Source organism: Pleurodeles waltl, chromosome 6 (genome assembly GCF_031143425.1).
Source record: "Pleurodeles waltl isolate 20211129_DDA chromosome 6, aPleWal1.hap1.20221129, whole genome shotgun sequence".
NCBI lineage: Eukaryota > Metazoa > Chordata > Amphibia > Caudata > Salamandridae > Pleurodeles > Pleurodeles waltl.
The window spans coordinates 1,682,940,306-1,682,963,923 of NC_090445.1; the positions used below are offsets into that span (position 1 = coordinate 1,682,940,306).

At 44.3% G+C, this 23,618-nt stretch overlaps 1 protein-coding gene across 2 annotated transcripts in view; it reads left to right on the top strand.

Annotated features, from left to right (window-relative positions):
* The window catches only part of ADGRD2 (adhesion G protein-coupled receptor D2), a 386,891-nt gene that overhangs the window by 253,722 nt on the left and 109,551 nt on the right, over positions 1-23,618 (top strand). For both annotated transcript variants that reach the window (XM_069241720.1, XM_069241719.1), the window contains exon 20: positions 7,070-7,190. In XM_069241720.1, coding sequence (XP_069097821.1) covers positions 7,070-7,190 — 121 coding nt within the window. The remainder of the gene's footprint in view (positions 1-7,069; positions 7,191-23,618) is intronic.

Consider the following 23,618-nt stretch of genomic DNA (forward strand, 5'->3'; position numbering starts at 1 on the left):
TTTTTTTTTAAGTGCAGCTCGTTTTCCTTTAAGGAAAACGGGCTACACTTAAAAAAAAAAAAACTGCTTTATTTAAAGCAGTCACGAACACGGAGGTCTGCTGACTACAGCAGGCCTCCATGTTTGCGAGTGCCTATACTCGCTATGGGGCCGCAATTTGCGACCCACCTCATGAATATTCATGAGGTGGGTCATTGCGACCCCATAGCGAGTTGCAGTCGGTGTCTGAGACACTGTACTGCATGCCAATTTGCGAGGTGCAAAGTGCGAGTCGCATGGACTCGCACTTTGCACCTCGCAAATTTTAAATTTGCTACATCTGGCCCATTGTTACCACAGTACTGAGGGACAAAATATTGCAAGGAGGGAGGTGAAGACTTCCTATTCTTAAAAACGCATGTACGTGCCTTGAATATGTATATTGCCAGGTACATATATGTGGAATTAGGTATCAAAAAGGTATAGAAACATACCTTTTGATACAATTTGCCATAGCTTTAGTTAGTGGTACAAGTGTATGACGGTGTGAAGCCTCGTCACTTGCAGTATAGCTAACTGTTTACACTTGACATTGCAATGCAAACCTCACAGTGCCCTGCTGTGAACCCCATGCCCACCCTTATTGAAATCACTGTCCCCCGCCTCTGGTTTCCATGCCCAAAAATTTGATACACCCACCCAACTGCCAAAGTTTGTTACCAGTTGTGCCTTCCCTTCCAGCCCGCCACGTAGTCAGGCCAGGCAGCACCCTACCTATGTACTTTACCCCCAACCCTGCCCTCCACTCCCTAGCACTCCCCATCAGCCCTCTGGAACAACTTCCGGTACTCTGCAGGAGGGTCTAGCACTTCATATGCCATATACTGCTCCAGTATGTTAATTACTATTAAGCTTCTGATGCCATCCGCTTACCATTAGCGCTCCCCATCAGCCCTCTGCGTCAGCTTCCGGTACTCTGCAGGAGGGTCTAGCACTTCATATGCCACATCATGCACCAGTATTAAGCTTCTTATGCCATCCCATTACCATTTGCCCTGTGCCCTGTAACCCTGCAGTGCAGAAGGATGACTCTGTAATTGGCATGACATGTATTATAGCTGTGTTCATCCTACAGGACTGTGAAGGGTGGCACAATAAAGAAGTAGCGCTGTCCAACATCTGGCTATTTAAATCTGGAGCGGGTGGACTAGTTGTTAGTGTTTCCATTATTCTGTCACACTCTCGTCCAATCAGAGCCTCCGTAGCCTTCTCTCCCGCGCTTCTCCCCCGCTATGGTTGTTGATTTCTTTGTTCTTAAAGATGGCGGGGCTGAGGGCAGATCTCAGTTATTTATCAACGATGGTTCAGTGCAGGACAAATTCAAGAGAGACAAGGGTTCAATTTAGCAATAAAGCTTTTGTTTTTCAGGCTGCAGATACGGGAGGATGGACCAAAGCGCTGGTTAATTAGGGCAAATATTGGAACCCTCTAGGACAAAATAGAGCTGTGAAAATCTCATCCACCACTCATAAACCATGAAGGTGGAGATACATACTCTGCACATGCGGCTTGTCTGTATCCATGCAGTTAGTCACTAAAAAGGACTGAGCGTGGAGCACAAGGGTGTCGGAGAGCAAAAACAACGGAGTAAGTTGGAGCTTAGAAACAGTAAAAAAACACAGATAAACGCATATCACTAAAAAACGTGAGGTCATATTGTATGGGTAGAAATTGGGGGCATATTTATAAGCCCCTACCGACACCAAAGTGTCCTTTTTTGACATTCTTGTGGAGTACTGTGCTGCCCCATATGTACAAGGCCGCGCCATGCCACCTTGCGTGGCTTTTGATGGCCTGCCTTGTAACTATGTTCTGCTTTCATGCATTACTCTGTGTGAAAAGGGCATTGCATGAGTGTTGCTGTGGGTGTTCCCACACACTCCCATGGAATCTGCCGCACTCCCAGTTTTACAAGGCTGGGAATGCATCAGATTCCTAAGAAACCCCTGGAGAGGCGTAAAAGTGGTGCAATGAGGAAAAATATGTTAATTTCTCCTTGTTTCTTCGTCTTTCTAATTGTGCTGCATTCTGTAGCACACATAGAAGTTGGAAAATGCCGTTAATGACTGTTCATATGCAGGGAGGGGTCCCTTGGGCCATGGTGCAAGAGTGCCTGCATTGGTGCTAGGCTGCCAAATGTGCGCAAGCGTTAAGGAAAGTACAGGAATGTGTTGTATTTCTGTAAGCACGGCGCATCCCTGCACTTTCCTAATAGCACAGCTCAGCGCTGCAAGATGCGTCAGTTGGGCTCCCTTTCGAGGCCTATATTCCACCACCATAGATGGACTAGAGCAGCGGTACTCCTTGCATGAATATGTTTGTGCGGGTGGTAGGTAAGAACGGAGGTCACAGTGGGCACCATAATCCTCGGAATTAAACATCTGGTGGTCACTCACCTCTCAGGCAAAGATACTCTTAGGTTTGGGTTTGTACACCTTGTGGTCTCCATAGGATCCGTGGGATTCTAGACTGCTCTCCCAGTATCTCAGCCTGTGAGAGGATTCTACTCTCTATAGGTATCACTAGCCAGAGATGGTGCTTATCTGTGAAGATGAACAGGTCAAAAAATGCCGCCATTTTTAACCACAGGAATGGATAAAGACATATAGACAATGATGGAGGTGCTTCCATTCTGTCACGAATTGTGTTTATTTCTATATATGACATTGTCCAAAAGCATTCAATAAAGGACTCTGCATTGGATTTTACTCGATATTTTAGACTGCTTCCTGTTTATCATTTTTATTTATACTGTTTTTTAAATTTATAACTACATGTTCTATGTAGGACGTTGGTATGTTAATGCTATATGGTCGCTGTTAAACAAGTAATAAATGCAGGGATCCCAGCGCACATCGCTTCCTAGGCTCCTTTACTTGGAAACAATGACTCTTTGTAATGCATGTGAAATATTCACAGTTGTGTCATACAGTCACTTGGACCAGATAAAATGCAGCACATTCAGAACTAAAAACAGGGCTATCTGTTTGGAGAACATGCTTATCAACATCGAGCTGTAAACCGAAAGATGCGCTACTTGCTCTAAAGATGCTGAGTCATCTTGGGCTCTCCTGAAGCATTCTTCTTTTTCTTTTTTTTTATCCTTTCATCCTGAGTTATTCTACCTTATCTCAAAAGTGTGTCAGCACAAATTAAAGTCAGTTGCATTTGCCGACGGAAGCACTTCCAGGTCTGTTTTGTCTCGCTCCGGTGGTTAGTGGGTCCCGGATGGAATGTCCATTCTGTTGTTGCATAAATGATGAGAAACCCACATTGTGTCTCGAGCTCCAGCTTGCGTCACCCATTCCTTAGCAGAGGCACGCCGATAATTGCTCCGAATCTGTTGTGGGTAGCCAGCGTCGCCTCAGCCGCCCAGACTTGTATTGTCTCTCAAGTTCGGCTAATAGACTTTTTTGGGTAACACAGAGATACCACTCAACTGAAGGACACAGTGACATCCAGCTCCTATCACCCAATTGCTGTGCAATTGAGCTGAGAAAAGATTAGCTAATCTGCGAACCTTTGTAAAAAAAATGCACTACTTTTACCCATTTTTAGCATTTGACATTGCAGAAAGCACAACAGCACATTACTTTGTTGAATGCACAGTTCACGGGTACAAAGGGAGGCCCCGGTTGTCTCAGCATTTACGTGTTGAAGTTGGATTTAAGTGTGCGACTGCCTTATTTTGCGAGTGCAAATTTATGCTGTGTAAGCACAAAAAATGAATTGACATTTGTAAAGTGAAATTGCGGCAGTGTGATGAGAATATATGTGTGGGCTGATTTCCTTATCCTCTCAAAGCTATGGAGCAAGGTGAGGCTTCCTGCAGGTAATGCTTTGAAAAGTTGGTAAAGGCCCACAAATTTTGAAATGTGTGGCTATTCAAGTGCGTTTGTATGGAAGAGGCTCGGGACTGTACTGATTTCTAGAAAAACACTAAGGGGCATATTTTACAGCCCCTAGCACCATTCTAACGCCACATTACCCTTATTTTTTTTACGCTAATGGGGTGTTAGATGGCCAAAAATACCATGCCATAATAAAGTGCCGCTATGCATGCATTGCGCCACTTTGTAACCCTTTGTGCTACATTATGCCTGCGCTAGGCAAAGGGGGCGTTCTCCCATTATTCTAACAGATTTCCTTGCTTTATTTTGTTCTGCACTTTTAACGCCTGCTCTGCGCACATATGGTGGCGGTAGGGGGGCGCTAAGGGGTGCAAGGAAAGTGGGGCTGCACCAGGTGCAGCACCACTTTTCTTAAATCTGCCCCTATCTACCAGATCAGGTGGGGCTGAGGAGGGAACACCCCCGAAGATGGCAGTAGTGTTGGGAAAGGAGTTTCACTATTGGGAAAAATATTCTCCCTGTAGAGAGAGAGAAAGAGAACTGATTTAAATGTATAGTATATATTTGCACAACTCTTATACATACATGTATGTAAACCAATTGCATGTATAAATACTTATGGAGAAGCTGGGACTGTCACATCTTCCCTGGAGTTCTTTTGGAATTTATATTGAACTCCAAAAACTATCATAAATTTACTATAAGTTTGTGAGTAGGGTTACTAATAAAAAGTTATGATACTTTTGTTGGATCAGGCCCACGGACAGAGTGAGAACTGTTTGAATATGCTGATTTGAGTAATTGAAATTGGTGGGAAACCCAGACTTCTTTTTTTGAGCAGTTAGACCATGGGTACTCGCAAACATTTGCCCAGGGGCCACAAAGTACTGTCTGTGACATGCCCGAGGGCTGTGCCTATGCCAGCTGGGTGAGGGTCATGGTGATGAAAGGTGGGCTTGGGTTGACGCAAGACAGATGAGGTCAACAAACAGAGCCTTCATGTGACTTCTGTCTCCCACCAACGCTCTATTACCATTACTTAATGTGTAAATAAATTATGCCTGTTTTACAGCTTTCTGAATGTTCCTGCTCACTCAAGTGAAGAGCAGCACAGTACAGCTATTCACCAGGGGGACGCAATTAAAGTCCAGGGGGTGGCATGCGGCCCCCAGGCCGTACTTTGAGTATCCCTGAGTTAGACTGTCCTATCATTCAGGTCCTGACTCTTAATTCTGTTTCTCATGTGCTGGTGGCTGTTTGCACAGCCCAGTAAAATACTAGGGTACAAATAAGCATATTATACAGAGCCAGGCCTGGTGACTTCTGCAATAGGTTTTCTATCTTCTCTCACTATTTCCAGGAGCAATCTCCTTCAACCGATTCGGACTGATTTTGGCCAGGGAGGGGCTGCAAGAGTGTTAACATTAAGTTGGAGGATAAAATTGTAACAATTGCTAGTTTTTCATTTCACAGAATTATGCATGATTTCAAAAATATTCCTTAAATTTCACATATCTACTGACAGCAAATTATGAGAATTTCACACACCTGTAAGTAAACGCTGGTGCTCCCATATGTGATAGTTTCTTGTAAATACTTTGTGGTGAAAGAATTCAAAGAAAATAATTCAGAGGAGGCCACCAGTGCATGCACGCAACCATGTGGAGGCACTTGTGGCCATCTTTGACTGTCTTTGCTATAAAGGTTTTTGAAAAACATTCAAAGATGCACATCCGTGTGGGCTGAACACATCTGCATGCGTGCACATTCGTAACTGCCCATCTGTGAAAGTTTTTTTTAATGATACTTTATTGCAAAACTCTTTCAAAGATGGACACCTATGTATGTGTAGTGCTTAATTTGAGCTATTGGTTGCCTCTGGGGGCAAACTGCACTAATGTTTGGGGGATGGTACTTATTTTTCTGCCTCAGACGTTTACCAAGAGCAAGACGGGGAAAACAAACGCAGGAGAAATGGGAACGAACAGAAGCTCGGAAAACCTGTTACAAAGGGAGAACGCAGGAACCCGCAACAGAGGGATAATGAGGCAGGGAGTGTCGGGTAGTGGATTAAGGAGGAATGTGGTGGTATTCTGCATGCTGACATTTAATTGCAGTGGCTTCGGAGTAGAGCTCTGGGTGTATCGGCACTCATTCTTTTACAAATAAAGCACTCTGAATATCTACACATGGGCAACCATCTTGGAATGTTTTTGCCATGTTCTGGCATATCATTCTACCCCAAGGGGCATATTTACAAGCCCTTAGTACCACCAGAGCGTCACTTTTCATGACTCTCCGGGGGCGCTGTGCACTCCGTGTACTTACATAGTGCACTTTTTGTGGCTTTATGCCGCCTTGTAAATACGGCCCGTTGACACGCAGCACTTTACGTGGAAGGGGCATGTAATGGGTGTTGCTGTGGGTGTTCCACGGCAACACCCATTGCATTTTGACGCTGCCCTAAATTTACGAGATTCAGTAAATCTGTGGCAGCACCAAGAACTAATGCCACCCCAGGGGTGGCATTATCAGGGCGCAACAGGGAGAAATGCTTTCATTCCTCCTCGTTTTTTGCTCTTTTTATGTGTGCAGCATTCAGGAGCATGCATAGAAAGAGCATTTGAAAGAGCATTGAAGATTGTTTTTATGCAGGAAGGTGTCCATTCCTGCACAAAAACAATCTCCCCCGCAAGCAGCCATCCTTGCACCATGGAACAAGGGTGGATGCGTTGGCGCTCTGCAGCAAATTTAGCGTTTTGCAGGGGGAAACACAGAAGTGCGCCATATTCTTGTTATTACAGCACATCCCTGCGTTTCTAAAGTGACGCAGGCAGCGCTGCTAATTTTGGCACAGCACAGTGCCACTTTATTGTAAATATGGCCGACAACCATTTTGGAGCTTTAAAATAATACACTATGCTAAATAAAACAAGCAATGGCAAAAGCTTTGCAGATGGATATTAAAAGTGAGTCCAAACGCCTGTGACAATATCTGTTTTTTAAGTGTCTCTGGCTTCCCATTTTGCAGGGCTGATAAAAGTTGGAAAGGATTAGACTTTGAAACTTCGCACACACCTTTCTCTACCCTGAATTAGAGCACAACTGTGGCGATGAGTATTTTTACAGAAACACAAAAAACTGCATTTTTTCTTAAGATTTCTTTTTTCCGATTGTAGGGCAACTGCGAAGCCGATCCTTGTTCTCCTGCCGGTCCTGGGCCTGACCTGGTTGTGTGGTGTCCTCGTTCACCTGAGCATTGTGTGGGCGTACGTCTTCATCATGCTGAACTCCTTCCAGGTCAGTCATTCATCTTGTTTTGATAAAACAAAGGCACTTACAAGCATCTAGGGAATGCTTATCAGCAGAGCTTGAAATGGAGATATAGAAGTGCAGGTACTCTGTACCAGAGAACCTGTTTATTTCTGAGAAGTGCCGGTACTCTCCAATTAAAGTATTATGTTTTTTTGAGAAGTGCAGGTACTCTCCCTCACAAAATAAAAATAAGCTGGTACTCAGTACCGGACAGTACTGGCCCATTTAAAGCACTGCTTATCAGAAGAAATAGATCTTGAAGTGTAATTCTCGCCTGGCCCGATTCACAGTGAGTGTTTCAGGGGTAAAATCCCATTGCTGATTGACATTTACTTACACGAAACTCTGCTGGGTGGTGACGTTTTCAAATGAGAAAAGCCACTACCGGCAGTGGGATTTCTTCTGAAATCTGATGTACACCCAAAATTTACACAGACTCTCTGTAGTCAGCAACAATTCACAGGTCATTTCCTACCATGAAATATTCATCAATTTACTCCGTTCTGGGACTGGAAGAGATGCATTTTCAGGGTGAAATTGAGAGGGAACACCCACATAAATACTGGAGGTTAAAGGAAATGTGTTTGTACATGAGGAACATGTTCCTCCATAAAGAAAAGAGGTAAATGCAGCATTTCAAGTGCAAATGCAATGTTCTGTCTCATTCCCGTTTTGGATATTCAAATGCATTCTCTTGCAAATCTTCAAAAAGTATGCATTTTGTGATGTTTCATTGTCCTTAAACAATTCACAAATAGTGGAGACTCACAACGTGTGAAGGCCCACTCAGAATTTTTTTGACAATGAATGTCTTATGTCTATTATATATTTCAGTAAACAGAAATGAAAGAGCTTTCTACAAATATCTTGAAATGAACTGCATGTATTTTCAGCGGGGGCTGCTGCAAATATCATGGGGAGGGGTGGGGCGAGGATGACATTGGGGGGGATAAATAAAAAAAAAAAGACTTTCCATTCGTCACCGCCGCCGTCCTCTCCTGCCGCCTCGCTCATCCTCTTGCCTGTTCTGGTGCCCCAGTATTCACTGGGACACCAGAAGAGGCTCCGGAGTGATTCTGGCGCTGCTCACATGCTCCAGCTAGCATGAAAGCAGTGTAAGGATTGGTCTGAGTGGTTCGAACTTCAGCTCAGACTTAACCTTGAGCCCTGTGTACACAGCGGGGCTGGAGAAACGTAAGTGCCCACGTGTGTTTGGACAGCCGTCTTAGGCCATCCAATCACACATGCGCACTTAGTGCACTCTCTCCTCATCTCCCCTCCCACCTCCGAGGCCCAGCCCCAACCCTCCCGTCACACGCTGGCTGAGCCAGCAGCAGAAAAATAAAACGATATTCAAGTATCTTAGCCAGTGGGGCGACGCTCCTTCGCCATAGGGAGCGGGCGGGAGATACTGTGTATTTCACTTACACACAATCTCTGCAATACCGGATCCATTTGCTTGTAAGATAGTACATGAGAAAAATGAGAGACATCTGTACTTATGGTTGAGCTCAAAGTTGTACTGCTTGGTGATTGTACAATATGCATGTACTCCACACATGAATATGGCATTTATGTATTTAGTTTATACTGTTTAAGATACACCTGTATAGCTGAACTGATCCGTTGGAAAGTATACTCTACGCCTGGGGAAGTGCTCTGTTATCCAGTCTTCATTCTCTACAATGGGTGGTAAAAGTTCCAAGAGGTAAGAGGTGTACTGGCCTGTTTTACTCCCTATATTGCAAAGCAAATATAACAGGCAAAAATAGAGAGCAAATACAAATAATGCAGAGAGTCTGCCCAACCTTTCACCTGCAGGTGCAATACCCAGTGGTCCAGGTGAGTGATTTCACAACTGATGTGTCACTAGAAGGCCATCTAGTACTTTTGCTAATTGATCTGGAGAGAAAATGTTAGAAAAAAATAAAAAACATGTTCTATTTTGTTTTATTTACCAGCTACAAAGAAATTATGTTTTTCATAAAAACATACTAAAGATGTAAAGGTAAATCATTTATTTGCTTGGGCATGCTCATGTCAGGGATGAGAACTACTTTTCAACTCCAAAAGTAAGTTACATAGTTTCCTTTGCGCTAATGATGTTAAATTTCAAAGCAATTACATGAAATTACACGTTATTATGCGCAAAGGCAGCGTTAGCAATTTGCACTATATATATTAGAGCTACATACATCTCGCGTCCAATTTTGGCACGTGGGCGCATTTCGAGCTAACAAATTGTGCACAATGGTGTGTAATGAGATCAACAGCTGCTTTCATTTTGTTCGATTTCCTTCTTCCCGTGCTCCTGAAATAGGATTTTTTCTCTAAACGAAGCCTAATTTAATGACGTGGCATAGTAGTGTACTCTCAGTCATTTTGGGACCATCATTATTAAAAATGCTGGAAAATACGTGAGATAACACCAGCGTACATGAAATTGCTTTCGGGCCTAATGCTAATCCCAATTTATAAACAAGCAATGGCAAAACCAATATGTTTGCCATTGACTGTTAGCCTACTGACTCTTCCAATGCTTTTGTTTTAATGTTTTTTTTAAACACATATTACCAAAACATTGAAAACGGGCCAGCCTTTCATGCACAAGCTTCCATCTTTGAAAGTTTTTGTAATATAAATTTACAAAAACATTCAAAGTTGGCCATCTTAGGGTTTGCTTGCTTACAAACACTGGCGACCATGTTTCAATGGTTTGGCCCATCGAAAGATGGCTGCCCATGCATGCACATGTACATGTAGGGACAGCCATTTTAGAATGAGTTGGGGGGCTATTCTTCAATGGAGCCTACTTCAAGCCTGTTCAAAGAATGCAGTGCACTGCAAGTGGCAGTGATGGCCCACTAGCGTTGCCACTGTACGTCGTCGAGAAGTAAACTTATGATGTGATTTATGACTAACGTGACCAAAACAAGGGAGCCAGCATTGGCATAGTCCTACTATGATGAGTAAATTAAACAATCACAAAGGCCATGATAAGCTGGGACCACTGTTTCCATGGAAGCTACAGCATCCGCGTCTTAAGTGTCTTTACTCAATTATAAATTTACTTCTCGACAACGTACAGTGCATTTCTGGGACTCATATATTGTCCTGTTTTTTATAGTGAAATTGTTATCGCCTGCATTTTTACTGTGGATTCCACTTCTTGTTACTACCTTCACATCTGTACCTCAGTAGACAAAACGTCTTCTCAGCTACCTTATCTATTCACGCTGATCCGGACTGCGTACATTCACCTTTTATCCCTGAAAAAGTCACATTCTGTGACGAAACATATGTTGGCTAGGCTGATTGCAACAAAGATGTAACGTATTGGAGGACACAAAGACTTCACTACTACCGCCTCCCAAGTGCCAGGTGGATATCATAGGTGTGAAAATCACAGCTCTTATCGACACCAGAGCATCCGTAAATGTCATTGACTCAGAGCAGTTTTGCAAACTGAACCCTTAACCTATGGAGGGACTGACCCCATTCCGTTAAGAGGAGTCATTGATGTGGAAGTAGCCTAGGGGGACGTGAAGACTCAAGCTAAGTTTCATGTGACAAAGGAAAGCAAAGGAACTCTACTAGGATATCACACTTCTGAGGACATGGGCTTGGTGTTTTTGTGAGGCAAATTCATCAGTCCCATGCTGATAACATCTTAAACGAGTTCCCAGAACTTTTCAAGGGGCTGCGGTGTTTACAAGGAGTACAAGTCAAGCTCCACATTGATGTCACCATGCGACCTCTAGCTCTATGTCACAGAAGGGTGCCTTTTCATCTTCGCCCACTGGTAGAGAGAGAGTTGGAACAGCTGGAGCAAGCGGGCATTATAGAAAAGGTGACAGAACTCACTCCCTGGGTTTCACCACTGGTCATCGCTCCAAAACCTAAGTAGCCTGATGCAATAAGACTCTGTGTTGGAATGCAATTACCCAACAAAGCCATCCGCAGAGGGAGGCACATCACCCCAACCCCAGATGAAATAGTGGCTGATTTGAATGGAACTAAACGGCTCTCAAAACTTGACTTGAACTTTGGTTATCATCAGCTGACACTGGAGGAGTTCAGTGGATATATAAAGCATTCTCTATGCACGTGAGGTTGAGAAATTTTAAACTTCTCAGCTTCGGAGTGTCGTCAGCGGCAATCAATCAATCACAAATTTATTAAGCGCATTCCTCACCCGTTAGGGTCTCAAGGCGCTGAGGGGAGGAGGGGGAGGGTTGCCGTTTACTGCTCAGAAAGCCATGTCTTGAGGTGCTTTCTGAGAGTTAGGAGGTCTTGGGTCTTGTGTAGTTTGGTGGGGAGGGAGTTCCAGGTCTTGGCGGCGAGGTGGGAGAAGGATCTGCCACCGGGGGTGGTGCGTTGGATGTGGGGGACTGTGGCGAGGGTGAGGTCAGCGGAGCGGAGAAGTCGAGTAGGTGTGTGGAAGTTTACTCGTTCGTTAAGGTAGGCTGGTCCAGTGTCGTGGAGGGATTTGTGAGCTTGGATAAGGACTTTGAAGATGATTCTTTTGCTGATGGGCAACCAGTGTAGGGATCTGAGGTGAGCAGAGATGTGTTTGTGGCGGGGGAGGTTGAGCATGAGACGTGCGGCTGAGTTCTGGATTCGCTGGAGTTTTTTCTGAAGCTTGGCTGTGGTACCAGTGTAGAGGGCGTTGCCGTAGTCCAGTCTGCTGCTGATGAGGGCATGGGTGTCCGTTTTTCTTGTTTCCTAGGGAATCCATTTGAAAGTCTTCCGTAGCATGCGAAGGGTGTTGAAGCAGGAGGACAATATGGTGTTGATTTGCTGGGCCATGGAGAGAGATGAGTCTAAGATGATGCTGAGGTTGCGTGCGTGGGTGGTGGGTGTTGGGGGTGGTCCGAGGGCTGTGGGCCACCAGGAGTCGTCCCATGCTGTCTTGTTGAGGCCGAAGATGATGATTTCGGCAGAGGTTTTGCAGGAAGCCATACTTGCAGCGTTGTCAGGCCTGTTAGGAGTACTTTCTGTGAGTGAGGACATTCTGATCTTATCATGCACTGCGGATGAACATCATGCTAGACTCAGACTGGTGAAATGTGGCCTGACCCTTCTCAGTCTAAAGTGTTGGTTGTACACCAACAAAGTAGAATTCTTTGAATACACGTTCTCTACTAATGGCTTGCAAGTAGACCCAAAACAGGTTGCTGCCATCTGGACAGCAGCCATACCTTGCAATCTCATTGAAATCTGCAGTTTCTTGGGGATGACCAATTACTGCAAAAGATTCATTCCAAATTTAGCCACGCTTCCAGAACCGTTATGAGCACTGACCAAGAAAGATGTCCCCTGGGAATGGGATAGCAATTCTTGAAGGCGTTCAAGGACATAAAGCAGGCACTTCTACCTGATGCCACTATGGCGTACTTAAGTCCTACTCGGCGTACATAACTGATTGTGGACTCTAGCCCTTTAGGGTTAGGCGCTGTGTTGCTGCAGATGAAAAGTGAGGATGAGTGGTCCCGATTGCATACATGAGTAGAGCTCTCACCGCTGTCAAGACTCGATATACTCAAGCGGACAGAGAAGCCCTGGCCATTCATTGGGCCTGCAAGCATTTCCATCTTTATCTTTGCGGGCAAAGATATCAAGTCTTGGCTTATCACAAGCCGTTGGTGTAATTGTTTACAGGCACAGCTCATAATGCTTCACCAAGGACTGAAAGATGGGCTGTTCAGCTCCAGCAATATACTTCTGAGGTGGGTTACCAGCCAGGGGTAAACAATCAGGCTGGTTATTTGTCACACTATCCCGTGATGACAGATCCAAGCACAGAACAAGGGAATTATCCTGGAACCGAGGGTTTGTGACGATGATGACAGAGATGACATGTCCCCGAGCATTGTCTCTACAAGAAATTGCGGAAGTGACCAAGGTTGACGTCTGTCTGAAGCATGTAATTGAAGCTCTAAAAGGCCACCAGGGGAGGAATATCTCAGACGGGGAAAGGGATTTCATGGCGGATGAACAAGAAGTGAGACTGCACCTGTAGCCCCTGAGATCACTGACACGGCCGGCACTAAGTCCTGGTCATCTATGAGCATGGACTTTGGCAGTTTTCCAGACAATAGGCTCATGTTAGTCATCATTGATACTTACACCAAATTTCCGGTGGGCTTTCTGGTACGGTCCACTGCCTTTGATTGCATAAAAGTGGCCCTAGAGAAGATTTTTGCAGAGTTAGACTTACCAGAGGAAATCAAAACAGACAACTTCCCACCTTTTTCAAGGGCAAACGTTTTGGGAATATCTACATCACCTGAACAAACAGCATTGGCGAATAACGATCCAGTGGCCACAGGCAACTGGTGAGATAAGACACTCAATAGAGCCCTGAGAATAGGGGTAGAAAAAGGTGAAGACTGGGAGGCCTACTCACACCAGTTCCTATGAGCATAAACCTTTTAATGGGAGGGTCAGCAAGAGACCTACTTCCCATCAGTAGCCGTGTGACACGTGTGACACCTTTCAAGTGGCCCTGTCTTTCGTAGCTAATCACACTTGCACTGTGGGCCTCTTAGTTTCACTACTGCTTAAGTGCTGGTGATAAAGTCCTACCATGCAAAGTGCAGCTGTGCACAAGAGGCAGCACTAGCTGAAAGTAACACAAGTGACATGAGGCTGCTTGGGGAACAAACTGCACTGCGGTCACATCCCAGAAGGAATAAACGGTGGTGCAGTCGGCCTTGGAAGTCAAAGAGCATGCAGTCTTTGAGTGCCCATTTTTTAAAAAGGAAATATATCCATGCATCATTTCCTTACTGGTGCCAACAGTTGTAAGGTACCACTCTATTTCTACCTGAACTTACACAAGTTTCTTCTGGCAGGCTCTGGAAGGAACTGTTTCATCAGCAAGTGGAGTGAAAGTGGCCAGACACACTCTGTGAGCTCCACAGTATCTGTTTCAAGACCTCACTAGTGTATCTGTTTCAAGCCTCACTAGTGGAGGGAATGCACCACACAGCCCTAGGACTCTGCAAGAGGAGTCCCCTTGAATTGCTGTTCTACTTTAAAGAACAGGTACTTGACGGATGGCTTGGCTCTCTCTTTTGGCAAGATGTGACTTTTTTTCTCTGCACTATATGTGAGGGTACTTGAGAGTGAACGTGCAACATACTGAAGAATATAGCTGCCATTGTGGAATGGGCATTCCAGAGGTCCTGATGCAAGTGACAATATTTCAAGCGTGTTCTTCAAGATCCCTAACCATGTCCCCTCTCAGACCTCACCCAACACCCCTTTGTAGCATCACAAGAAGCCAATAGGACTCTCTTTAACGTGTCATTTAAATAATGCATGTGAGAAGCATAAGCAGGTATAAATCAAGAGTAATATTCACATAGTCCTTGAAATAACTTCACTGATGCTTAATCAGGAGAAGGGTTACATTTTGCAATTGACCCAAGAAGCTTTTGCTGAGGAAAAAATGTCATCTTTAGATACGTGACCCAAGTACTCAAGTTCATGTTTCAGGAATTCACACATTTTTATCACTATCGTGAAAGCTTGAAAAATGGGTATTATACAGTATGTGCTAAAATGTTATCATGTTCTTTGCCTGTGTAAGCAAAAATGAAAGCATTATCTTGAAATACTGCAAAAGCCTTAATCTCCTTTAACATCTGCTTCATAGTCCTCTGAAATATTGACGCCTCTAATGCCAATCCAAAAGGCATACAAGTATACTGGTCCCAAATGGTGACACGAAAGCTGTGAAATGTCTAGAATCAGGATCTATCTCAACGTGATAATAAGCTGGTGCTAGCAGGGGTGGCTCCTCCATAAGGGCGGAGGAGCGTCACCCCTTGCACCAGCAGAGGCAGCTGCAAAACCTTTCAAAGAAAAGGATAATAAACTATGTTTATTATCCTTTTCTATAAAATGGGCGGGGCCACGGGGTGACATGCACTGAGGGGAGGGCACAGCACTCCCCCTCACTGTGCATGTATGTTTGGCTGGCCGTGTCGGTGCGGCCAAACATATATGCACAGTAGTCTCTCTGGAGAGAGCCTGCACAGGCTCCCAGTCTCCCTGGGAGCACCCAGCCAGGGCGCTCCCAGCCAATCCAGACGCTGCTCCGAGCAAGATTGGCGCAGGAGCGATGACATGGGAGAGAGGAGCAGCGAGCGGCACAGAAGGTAAGTTTTTTTTTTCTTTAATAAATTTTAATAATATATTAATTATCCCATCCTCGTGCACTCCTCACCCTGCCCCCAGGAATCCCCGCGAGCCGCTACTGGATGCTAGATCTAACTTTGTGAACCATTGTGCACCACTCAGTGCGCATAGAATCTCATTAATGTTTGGTAGGAGATGAGAATCTACCCATAGTTCCCTATTCAGACTAAGTGAATCTAGCCAATGGTGGCAATCAAAGAGAAGAATCTAGGAGTTCAATTATCCCTTAACTACACAAATATTCCAGATTATCTTTTGGCACACTTTTTACTTTGAGCTTCACGGGAATGGCACCCTTATTTTTTTAATCCTGTGCTTAAATCATGTAATTTGGATGATGATGAGAAGAAAAAACTGTAAAACCAATCAAACGGCAACCAATCTCACTGTTATCATGTATCATGCCAACATTGATCTTTACTACCGGACCTAAAAACCATTATAAACATTGATGAAACTATCCTAGTATATTCAGATCTTTTACTGCCATGTATATTATCCTTGAATTCACCTATCTGTGAATTCCAACACAAACCCTGTTAACTCCATGCAACGACCTTCGGAGGAAACAGGACCCCTATCAGGAGGTAGGAGTCTATCTCCCCACATCTCTTAAAGCAGTTCTCTGGTGATCATGGAGATCCTGGCTTCTGGGTCTACCAGCATAGTCAACATCTGGTCCCCAACTTTAATTTCAACATATGGATCAAAACATTCAGAAATATCATTGCTTTTTTGCTCATCCTGAACAAACGGATCCTTTGTTTGAAGATCACTCTGAATTTCATTGAAACTAGGGTCAATTCCAGCATTATCTTCCACTATGTTAATTCTCTCTGTCACATCTTTCCCATTCTGACACACTTTGGCAAAATGTCCAACTTACCCATAGAGTCCTTAAGAAACATTCCTTGTTGGACAGGGTTTTCTGCTCTTGCAATTCAATGGAAAACCACACCGACAACAAGTGTAATTTTGTTTAAAATCTTTTTGTTGGAATCTAACACCTCTTTGGATAATTTTACATTTCTGTTTTTTACAGCTCCTATCACTTCATTTTTCTTTTCATCATTCTTTTGCAAAAATCAATTATGTTTCTTTGATTCTACCTGTATGAATGGTTTAATCTAATAATGTGTTATCCATTGACAACAGCCAGGATGACTTGGTGCTACAGTGCCCATCTCAACCAGCGCCGATGCTGTCCTTTTCTGATCTTCTTTATTTCACTGAATAGCACGTGAGAAGCATCGAGACTGGCTGGGCTAGGGACCCCACCGCTCCTCTGGAGATGGAGGGGTGAATCTCTTGCTCTCACCCTAGCCCACAGAGAGCACAAGTTTAGAATTATATACTACATATGTTGGACTACCCATGCCAAGGGATAAGTAAAATTGTCATATACACTTCAATTTACACTTTAGCGAGCACCCTTCTCTTGTTGCTATGCCAATCTGTATATTGTCACCTCACCATGACAAGGGCCATGACCCTTCCTTGCACAATGATTTTCGTCCAGCCTATACAGTGTCCTAACCCCTCTGTGATAAACCTACAAAAGTTCATAATGAATGTGTGGCTGGAATATGTGGCATAGATCAATGCTACGGTAGCACAGTGAGTGAGTGGTGGGTCAAAGTGGTGAGGCTCTGCCCTAGCGCCCTATGGACGAGTTGTCACTAAATAGAAATCTAAAATGGTTTAAAATATCTCATAGCTTTGAAGCAATTTTAAACATTAACATCAAACATTTAATATTTTGTGGCTCAGGAGTGGCATACTTGGCAACAGAATTATGAAATTGCAATTTTTGCTGTTGAACTATGATAGGCTAAAGGAGGTAACGGCAAAATGCCATAGTCAAAAGAAAGAAAGATATAATTAGGTAATAAAGCCTATTCAAAACAAACAACGCAACAACACTTCATCCCAAAAAGTGCCACTATAAACTTTGAAGTTAAGTAGATCAATTTATTTATAAACAGTATTACCAGAAGGAAGTGAGGTGTAGTTAGAAAATATTGCCAACAGAATATTGAGCTACAAGAGTATCATGACAAACTTAATGAAAACCAAAATATATAAATATTGACTGATAAATATATATAGGTAAGTATAGATTTCTTAACTACTCGTATATGTACCTTGACAATATGTATATCTTCAAGGGGCATATGTGGTGCAGAGTTTGCTGCCACGAAACCCATGGCAGTAGGCACTATCAGTGACAGGGAATCCCTTTCCTGTCACTGATAGTGGTCTTCCCCACTCCCACCCCCTCCCCAGATTCCCCTCCACCCCCCTTCCTCTACAAACCCCCCTACATTCACACCCCCCTTCACAGACGCACATACACACACCCATTCCCACATTCATCTACGCATGCATACATCCTTTCACACACACATCCGCACACACTTTCATACATACACGCAGACACGCATTCACAGAACACAACATACACCCACTCACACCTTCATACATGCACCCCCATTCAACACGGAACACACACCTGCATACACGCATGCACATTCACACCCCCGTCACAAACACACACTTCCATGTCGGAGCACCCACTTACCAGTGTTCAGGGGGTCCTCCGGCAAGAGACGGGATGGGGCGCTGCTGCCACCAGCTGCATCCACCAGCAAAATACCGCCAGGCCGTATTATGGGTCATAATACGTCTGGCGGCCATCTACTGGCGTGGTGCTGCTGGTGGCAGCAGCGCCACCTTACCACCATCAGCCGCCATGGCCACAGCCGGATTTCATCCATCCTTCTGGAGGAAATCCGGCAGTGGTCATAATACGGTGGACGGCTGGTAGACACAGTGACGGTTTTTTGGCAGCCGTTGCCACAGCGGTAGGCGGTTTTTACTGCCAATGACATAATGAGGTTTTATATTCCAGACTACAGCCATCGCTGATGGAGCTTCATCCGGGCTATTGTGTTCAATAATGCCTATTTTAGCATGCTTGTAGGCTTGTTTGTGATTTACATCTTCTTTCTGTTTATCTCCCAACACCAGATTAATTCCCTTCTCCTCCAGTTTTCTTGTGTATTTACAATTGAGCAGCACTATGTCTATCCTGAAAGAGCACTGAAAGATTATCACAGATTAGGGCATGGGGACCTGATTTCCCTCAGGAAAAAGAAACACCTAAAAGTTTACAGACAGGCCACCAAAGTCACCCAAAGTGATGCATCAGATTAGTCACAAATGTTTTATAATACTGATGCAAGGACCAAATCTCCACATTATCTACAAATCTCCATTATTATCATTATTATTATTATTGATATTATCTAAATTATTTGTGAAATATTTGAAACAGTAAATAGTGAAACCACCACACAAAATGACCCCCACACCAAGTTAGAAAAATAGTACTTAATTTAATAAATAACAAAATGACAAAAATCCAATAAGTACAAGTTGAGTTATTCATTTTTAAGGAATAAACTGCAGAACAGCACTTAGAAGCCAGAAGTGCCAACCGGGGATATGTGGTCGCATGGGACTTGTGCAAAGTCAAAAGTTCAGGTCAATGGAGCATGAGCTGGCCTCAATTAGGCGTGCTGAACCAAAGTACCTTAAATCCGGGTGGCGGAGAGATGTGTCTGTTATGAATCATGCAGTAGAGGGAATGTATTACTTTTCTCCACATAACGGTAACGATGTGTCGCTACCGAGATGCGGTGAGGCTGCGGTGTAATTTCCCGATGCGTCAACATTGAGGATGCTTTGGCCAGTTGAGGCGTTGTGTCAGTTTTGATGAGCGCAGAGGCTTAGTTGTCGAGGCGGCCGCCAATGGAAATGTGTGGACCTTGGGCTGAGAAAAACGCTGCAGTTTCGGTTCTGAAGAGGATGTGCTGGTTTCGAGGTGCGAGGTACAGCGGTGATGTGATTATGGTTGTGCCAGGTTCTGACAAACGCAGTAGAGATGATGCATTGATTTTCTCCATGCACCTGCGGCGATGCAGTGAATCTGCTTCTGCAGCAGACGATGTGTCAGCTCCATTGGCACAAGCATCTTAGACCTACTTCCAAGGGTCCAGAACTGGTGTGGTACCACTTGGCAAGACAGACACACAAATGGCAAAGTCCAGGTGCAGGAACATGGTGGTCGGAAGTCTGTTACATCCCTGAGACTTCAGACCAGGATGCCAGCAAACTAGCCCTTGTAGTCACTCTAGGTTCCGGGTTGGAGAAATTCTGATCCAGTCCGTCTCACTCTCAGGAAAGAGGGCAGCACGCATGTCCAGAAGTGTACTGAATCGGTGCTGTCAGAGGTCCAGTACTTATATCCAGTTGGGCCTTTGAAGTGGGGGGGACTTCAAATATATGCCTTTGAAGTGCAAAGAGTCCCTGCCTTGGCGCCAGACTTGTTGCAGGGTGTTCTTGTAGACCTTTGTGCATAAACAGGACACAGAATATTCAAGTGTAGGGGATGCTGTGCCCACGTCCTACCTCCCATCCTGCTGAGGATGGCCCATTAAGGCCCACCAGATCCCACCCAAGCTCCCTTTCTGTGTGTCTGTCTAGGAGGAATACACAAAACCCAGATTTCACCCCACCCCAGACATGTGATCAGAGACAGGCACTTGGCACCAAATGGCTACAGTAAGAAAATGCCAACTTTTTAAAAGTGGCATTTTCAGAATTCAAATTTACAATTCTCTTTATCATAAGTTAGGATTTTAAGTTGTGATTCAAGGGACACCAAATTTGGGAGACGGGGTGGGTTGTATCTTCCCATGTGGAAATTATAAATATAAGGTGTAATAAGGTAATTCCAATGTTATCCTAAGGGAGAGATAGGCCTTGCAGTAGTGGAAAATTAAAGTAAGTGTTTTTCACTACCAGTACATATAAAACTGTAAAATGTAAAAGTATTAGCCCACCTTTTTAAATACACTGCACTGTGACATTAGGGCTGTCTATGGTTTACTTTAGGGGTGACATATGTATTAAAAAGGAAGGTTTGGGCCTGGCAAAATATTTTCTTTGCCAGGTCAACATGGCAGTTTGAAACTGCATGCATAGGCTCTGTAGTGGCAAGCCTGAGATATGTTGAAAGGGCTATTTACATGGGTGGCACAATCAGTGCTGCAGGCCCACTAGTAGCATTTAGTTTACAGTCCCTGTGCATATGTAGTGCACCCTACTAGGGACTTATAAGTAAATTAAAGATACCAATTGGGATTAAGCCAGTGTTACCATGTTTTAGGGAAAGAGCATAAGCACTTTAGCACTGGTGAGCAGAGGTAAAGTGTGCACAATCCTAAGGACAGCAAAAATAATTCTGCAACACCAGGAGATGTGAAGGCAAAAAGTTAGGAGAAACCACACCAAAGATGCCAGGTCTAACATGTGCCCCCCCCGCTGAAAGTGAGGAGAACTACCCAGCTCCATTGAAGTTCACTTAACTAAGGTGGAAGAACCAGGATAGACCACAAGTATTGGCGTGGTCTGTTCCAGGATGGTGTTCCACCGTAAAGTCTATTCTCTGTAGAGAGATGGATCACCTCAACAGTATAGGATTCTCACCCTTCATCTCTTCATCTGCATTAGCCATCTGAGGGACCTGTGGTCTGCCAGAAGTGAGCACCAAACAGATATTGTGTCAGCTTCTTCAGTGCCCAGACCACAGCAAAGGCTTCCCTTTCTTTTGCACTCAACCTCTGTTCCCTGGTAAGTAACCTCCTATTGATGAAAGCTACAGGTTGATCCATTCCCTCTTTGTTTAGCTGTAAGAGCCCCTATGCTATGATCTAAGGCATCTGTCTGCAAAATTAATTCTTAGGAGAAGTCAGGGGCCTTGGACACAGGTGCTGTGCACATGGCCTACTTTAGCATGTGAAAAGCTTTCTGGCATGCCACTCTCCAGATCACCTGATGTGGCTGCTTCCTGGAAGTCAGCTCTGTCAAGGAGGCAATAATGGTGCCATATTCCTTGATGAATCTCCTGTAATAGCCAGTGAGGCCTAAGAAGGCTCTTTCTTCTGTCAGGATTTTGGGGAGTTCCCAAGCCAGAATAGCTTCAATCTTGGCCTGGAGGGGCTGCACCTTGCCGGCTCCCATTTGGTGACTCAGGCAGACCACTGATCCCTGCCTTCTCTGGTACTTACTGACCTTGATAGTCAGGTCTGCACTTGGCAGAGCCTGACGCACTCACTTGAGGTGGTGCAGGTGGTCCTCCAAGCTAGAATTGAAGACCGCAATGTCATCTAGGTAGGCAACACTGAATTTTTTCCACCCAGTCAGGACCTGGTTTATCACCCTCTGAAAGTTGGGCAGGGGCGTTGTTCCACCCAAAGGGCATGATCCAGGACTGGAAATGCCCTTCTGGAGTACAGAACGCAGACCTCTCTTTGGCCCCCTGGGTCAAGGCAATCTCCCAGTACCCAGACATTAAGTTAAACATCCTGAGAAACTTGACAGGCCCTAGCCGATCTATGAACTCATCAGCTTGGGGGATGGGGTGTGCGTATGTCTTGGTGACTGCACAGAGCCCACGGTAGTCCCCATGATACCTAAGTTTGGTTGTGACAGCTGGAGGGGAAGCCTAGGGAACCAAAACCACTTTGCACAATGTGCCTAAATCTGCATGATCCTCTGTCCCAATCCTTATGTTCGCTGATGACACGCTCCTTATTTTCAGAACCCCCACAGGTTTACTATCTGAATGGAATTCATTTGCAGGCTTCAGCTCTCAAAGAGGACTAGAATTAAATCCATCAAAATCTAAGTATATGGCAATAAACCTGCACCGATCATTCGGAGGCAGAATGACAATCAAGGGCGTTCCACTAGAACAGGTCAAAAACTTTGACTATTTAGGGGTCAGGCTGGCAGATAACATGTTGTGGTCGACAAATGGGGAAAAGAAGGAAGTATAAAGCTACCTCAGCGGGATCTGTGTCACCCACACTACAATTACTCAGAGCAGCGGCAGCAGCCATGTATGGGGCTGAGATCCGGGGCTGTGCTGACGCAACTGCACTCACCCAGACAGCAAATAAGTTTATTAGGGCCCTTTTTAATTTACCCTTGAGCACACCCCTTTTACCTTCGAGATTTGACCTAGCTCTAAATAGTATTTCCTGGATACTCTCATTAAAACCACCTCTATACTGGGTGCGAGTATGATCGACTGCGAAGTTGGCTCCTTATAGGGAATCAAAATCAGAATTAATTTCCTGCAATCCACAATCAGGTACCCAGTCCTTAAAGCATGTTAAGAACGTATGCGAAATGGTAAACATGGTAGAAATTTCAAATACTCCAGGGAAAATAGACAAAGTAGCTTCCCAGAAACTGAAAGGAACTATTGAGAATGTGTTGAATGACCAGACAGTTGGGAGCATGTAAGGATTTTTGGCCCAAAAATGTATCCCTTGTTTTGAACCATACCTAGATAGAATTTTCCCTTTTCAAGCTAAACGCTTATATGTTCATTTTAGGTGTGGCGTATTACCGCTAAAATCCTTTACATCAAAGTGTGACAAAGCTGCCTGCTTACCAACCCACTGCCCTTATTGCCGGCTACATATTGAGACAAAGCAACATTTCTTCTTTTTTTGCCCCACCTACAGGCAACCTCGTGAGAAATGGATTATTGCAGTTTGCAAACTTATTGGTGTCAGACATTATTGGGATGCTCTAAGGATTCTGAATAGCGATACGAAAGAACAAATTGTGCTCGCTGTCTCACATTTTCTGCAGTGGGGTTGGAATGTCAGGTTAAAAGTGATAACTTCCAAGGATCCCCAACCAACTAACCTCTGGGGAGATATAAATTTACCTCCACTAAGCTGACCAGTACTACATGCACACAATAGGCATTTGTGGAGAAATCTTGTATGCTTGATCATTGCAATGGTTGATTTTATTTATAATTTTAAATACATAGTTACAATGTTGATTTTATGTGATGTATGTATATCTTATTTTATTTATATATATTTTATATACTTGGATGCAACACTTTTATGGCTCTTTAGCCAAATAAAGTAATTGAATAGTATAGTATAATATCACTGGGATGGACCAAGGGCTGTTTGAGGGCTCAATAACACCTAACGTTATCATCTTGGAGACCGCCTCCTTAATGCTGACTCTCACCATGTCAGACAACCTGTAAATTGTATTCTTTACAGTCAGAGTGTACCCCGTATCAATATCATGGGTGCACCATGT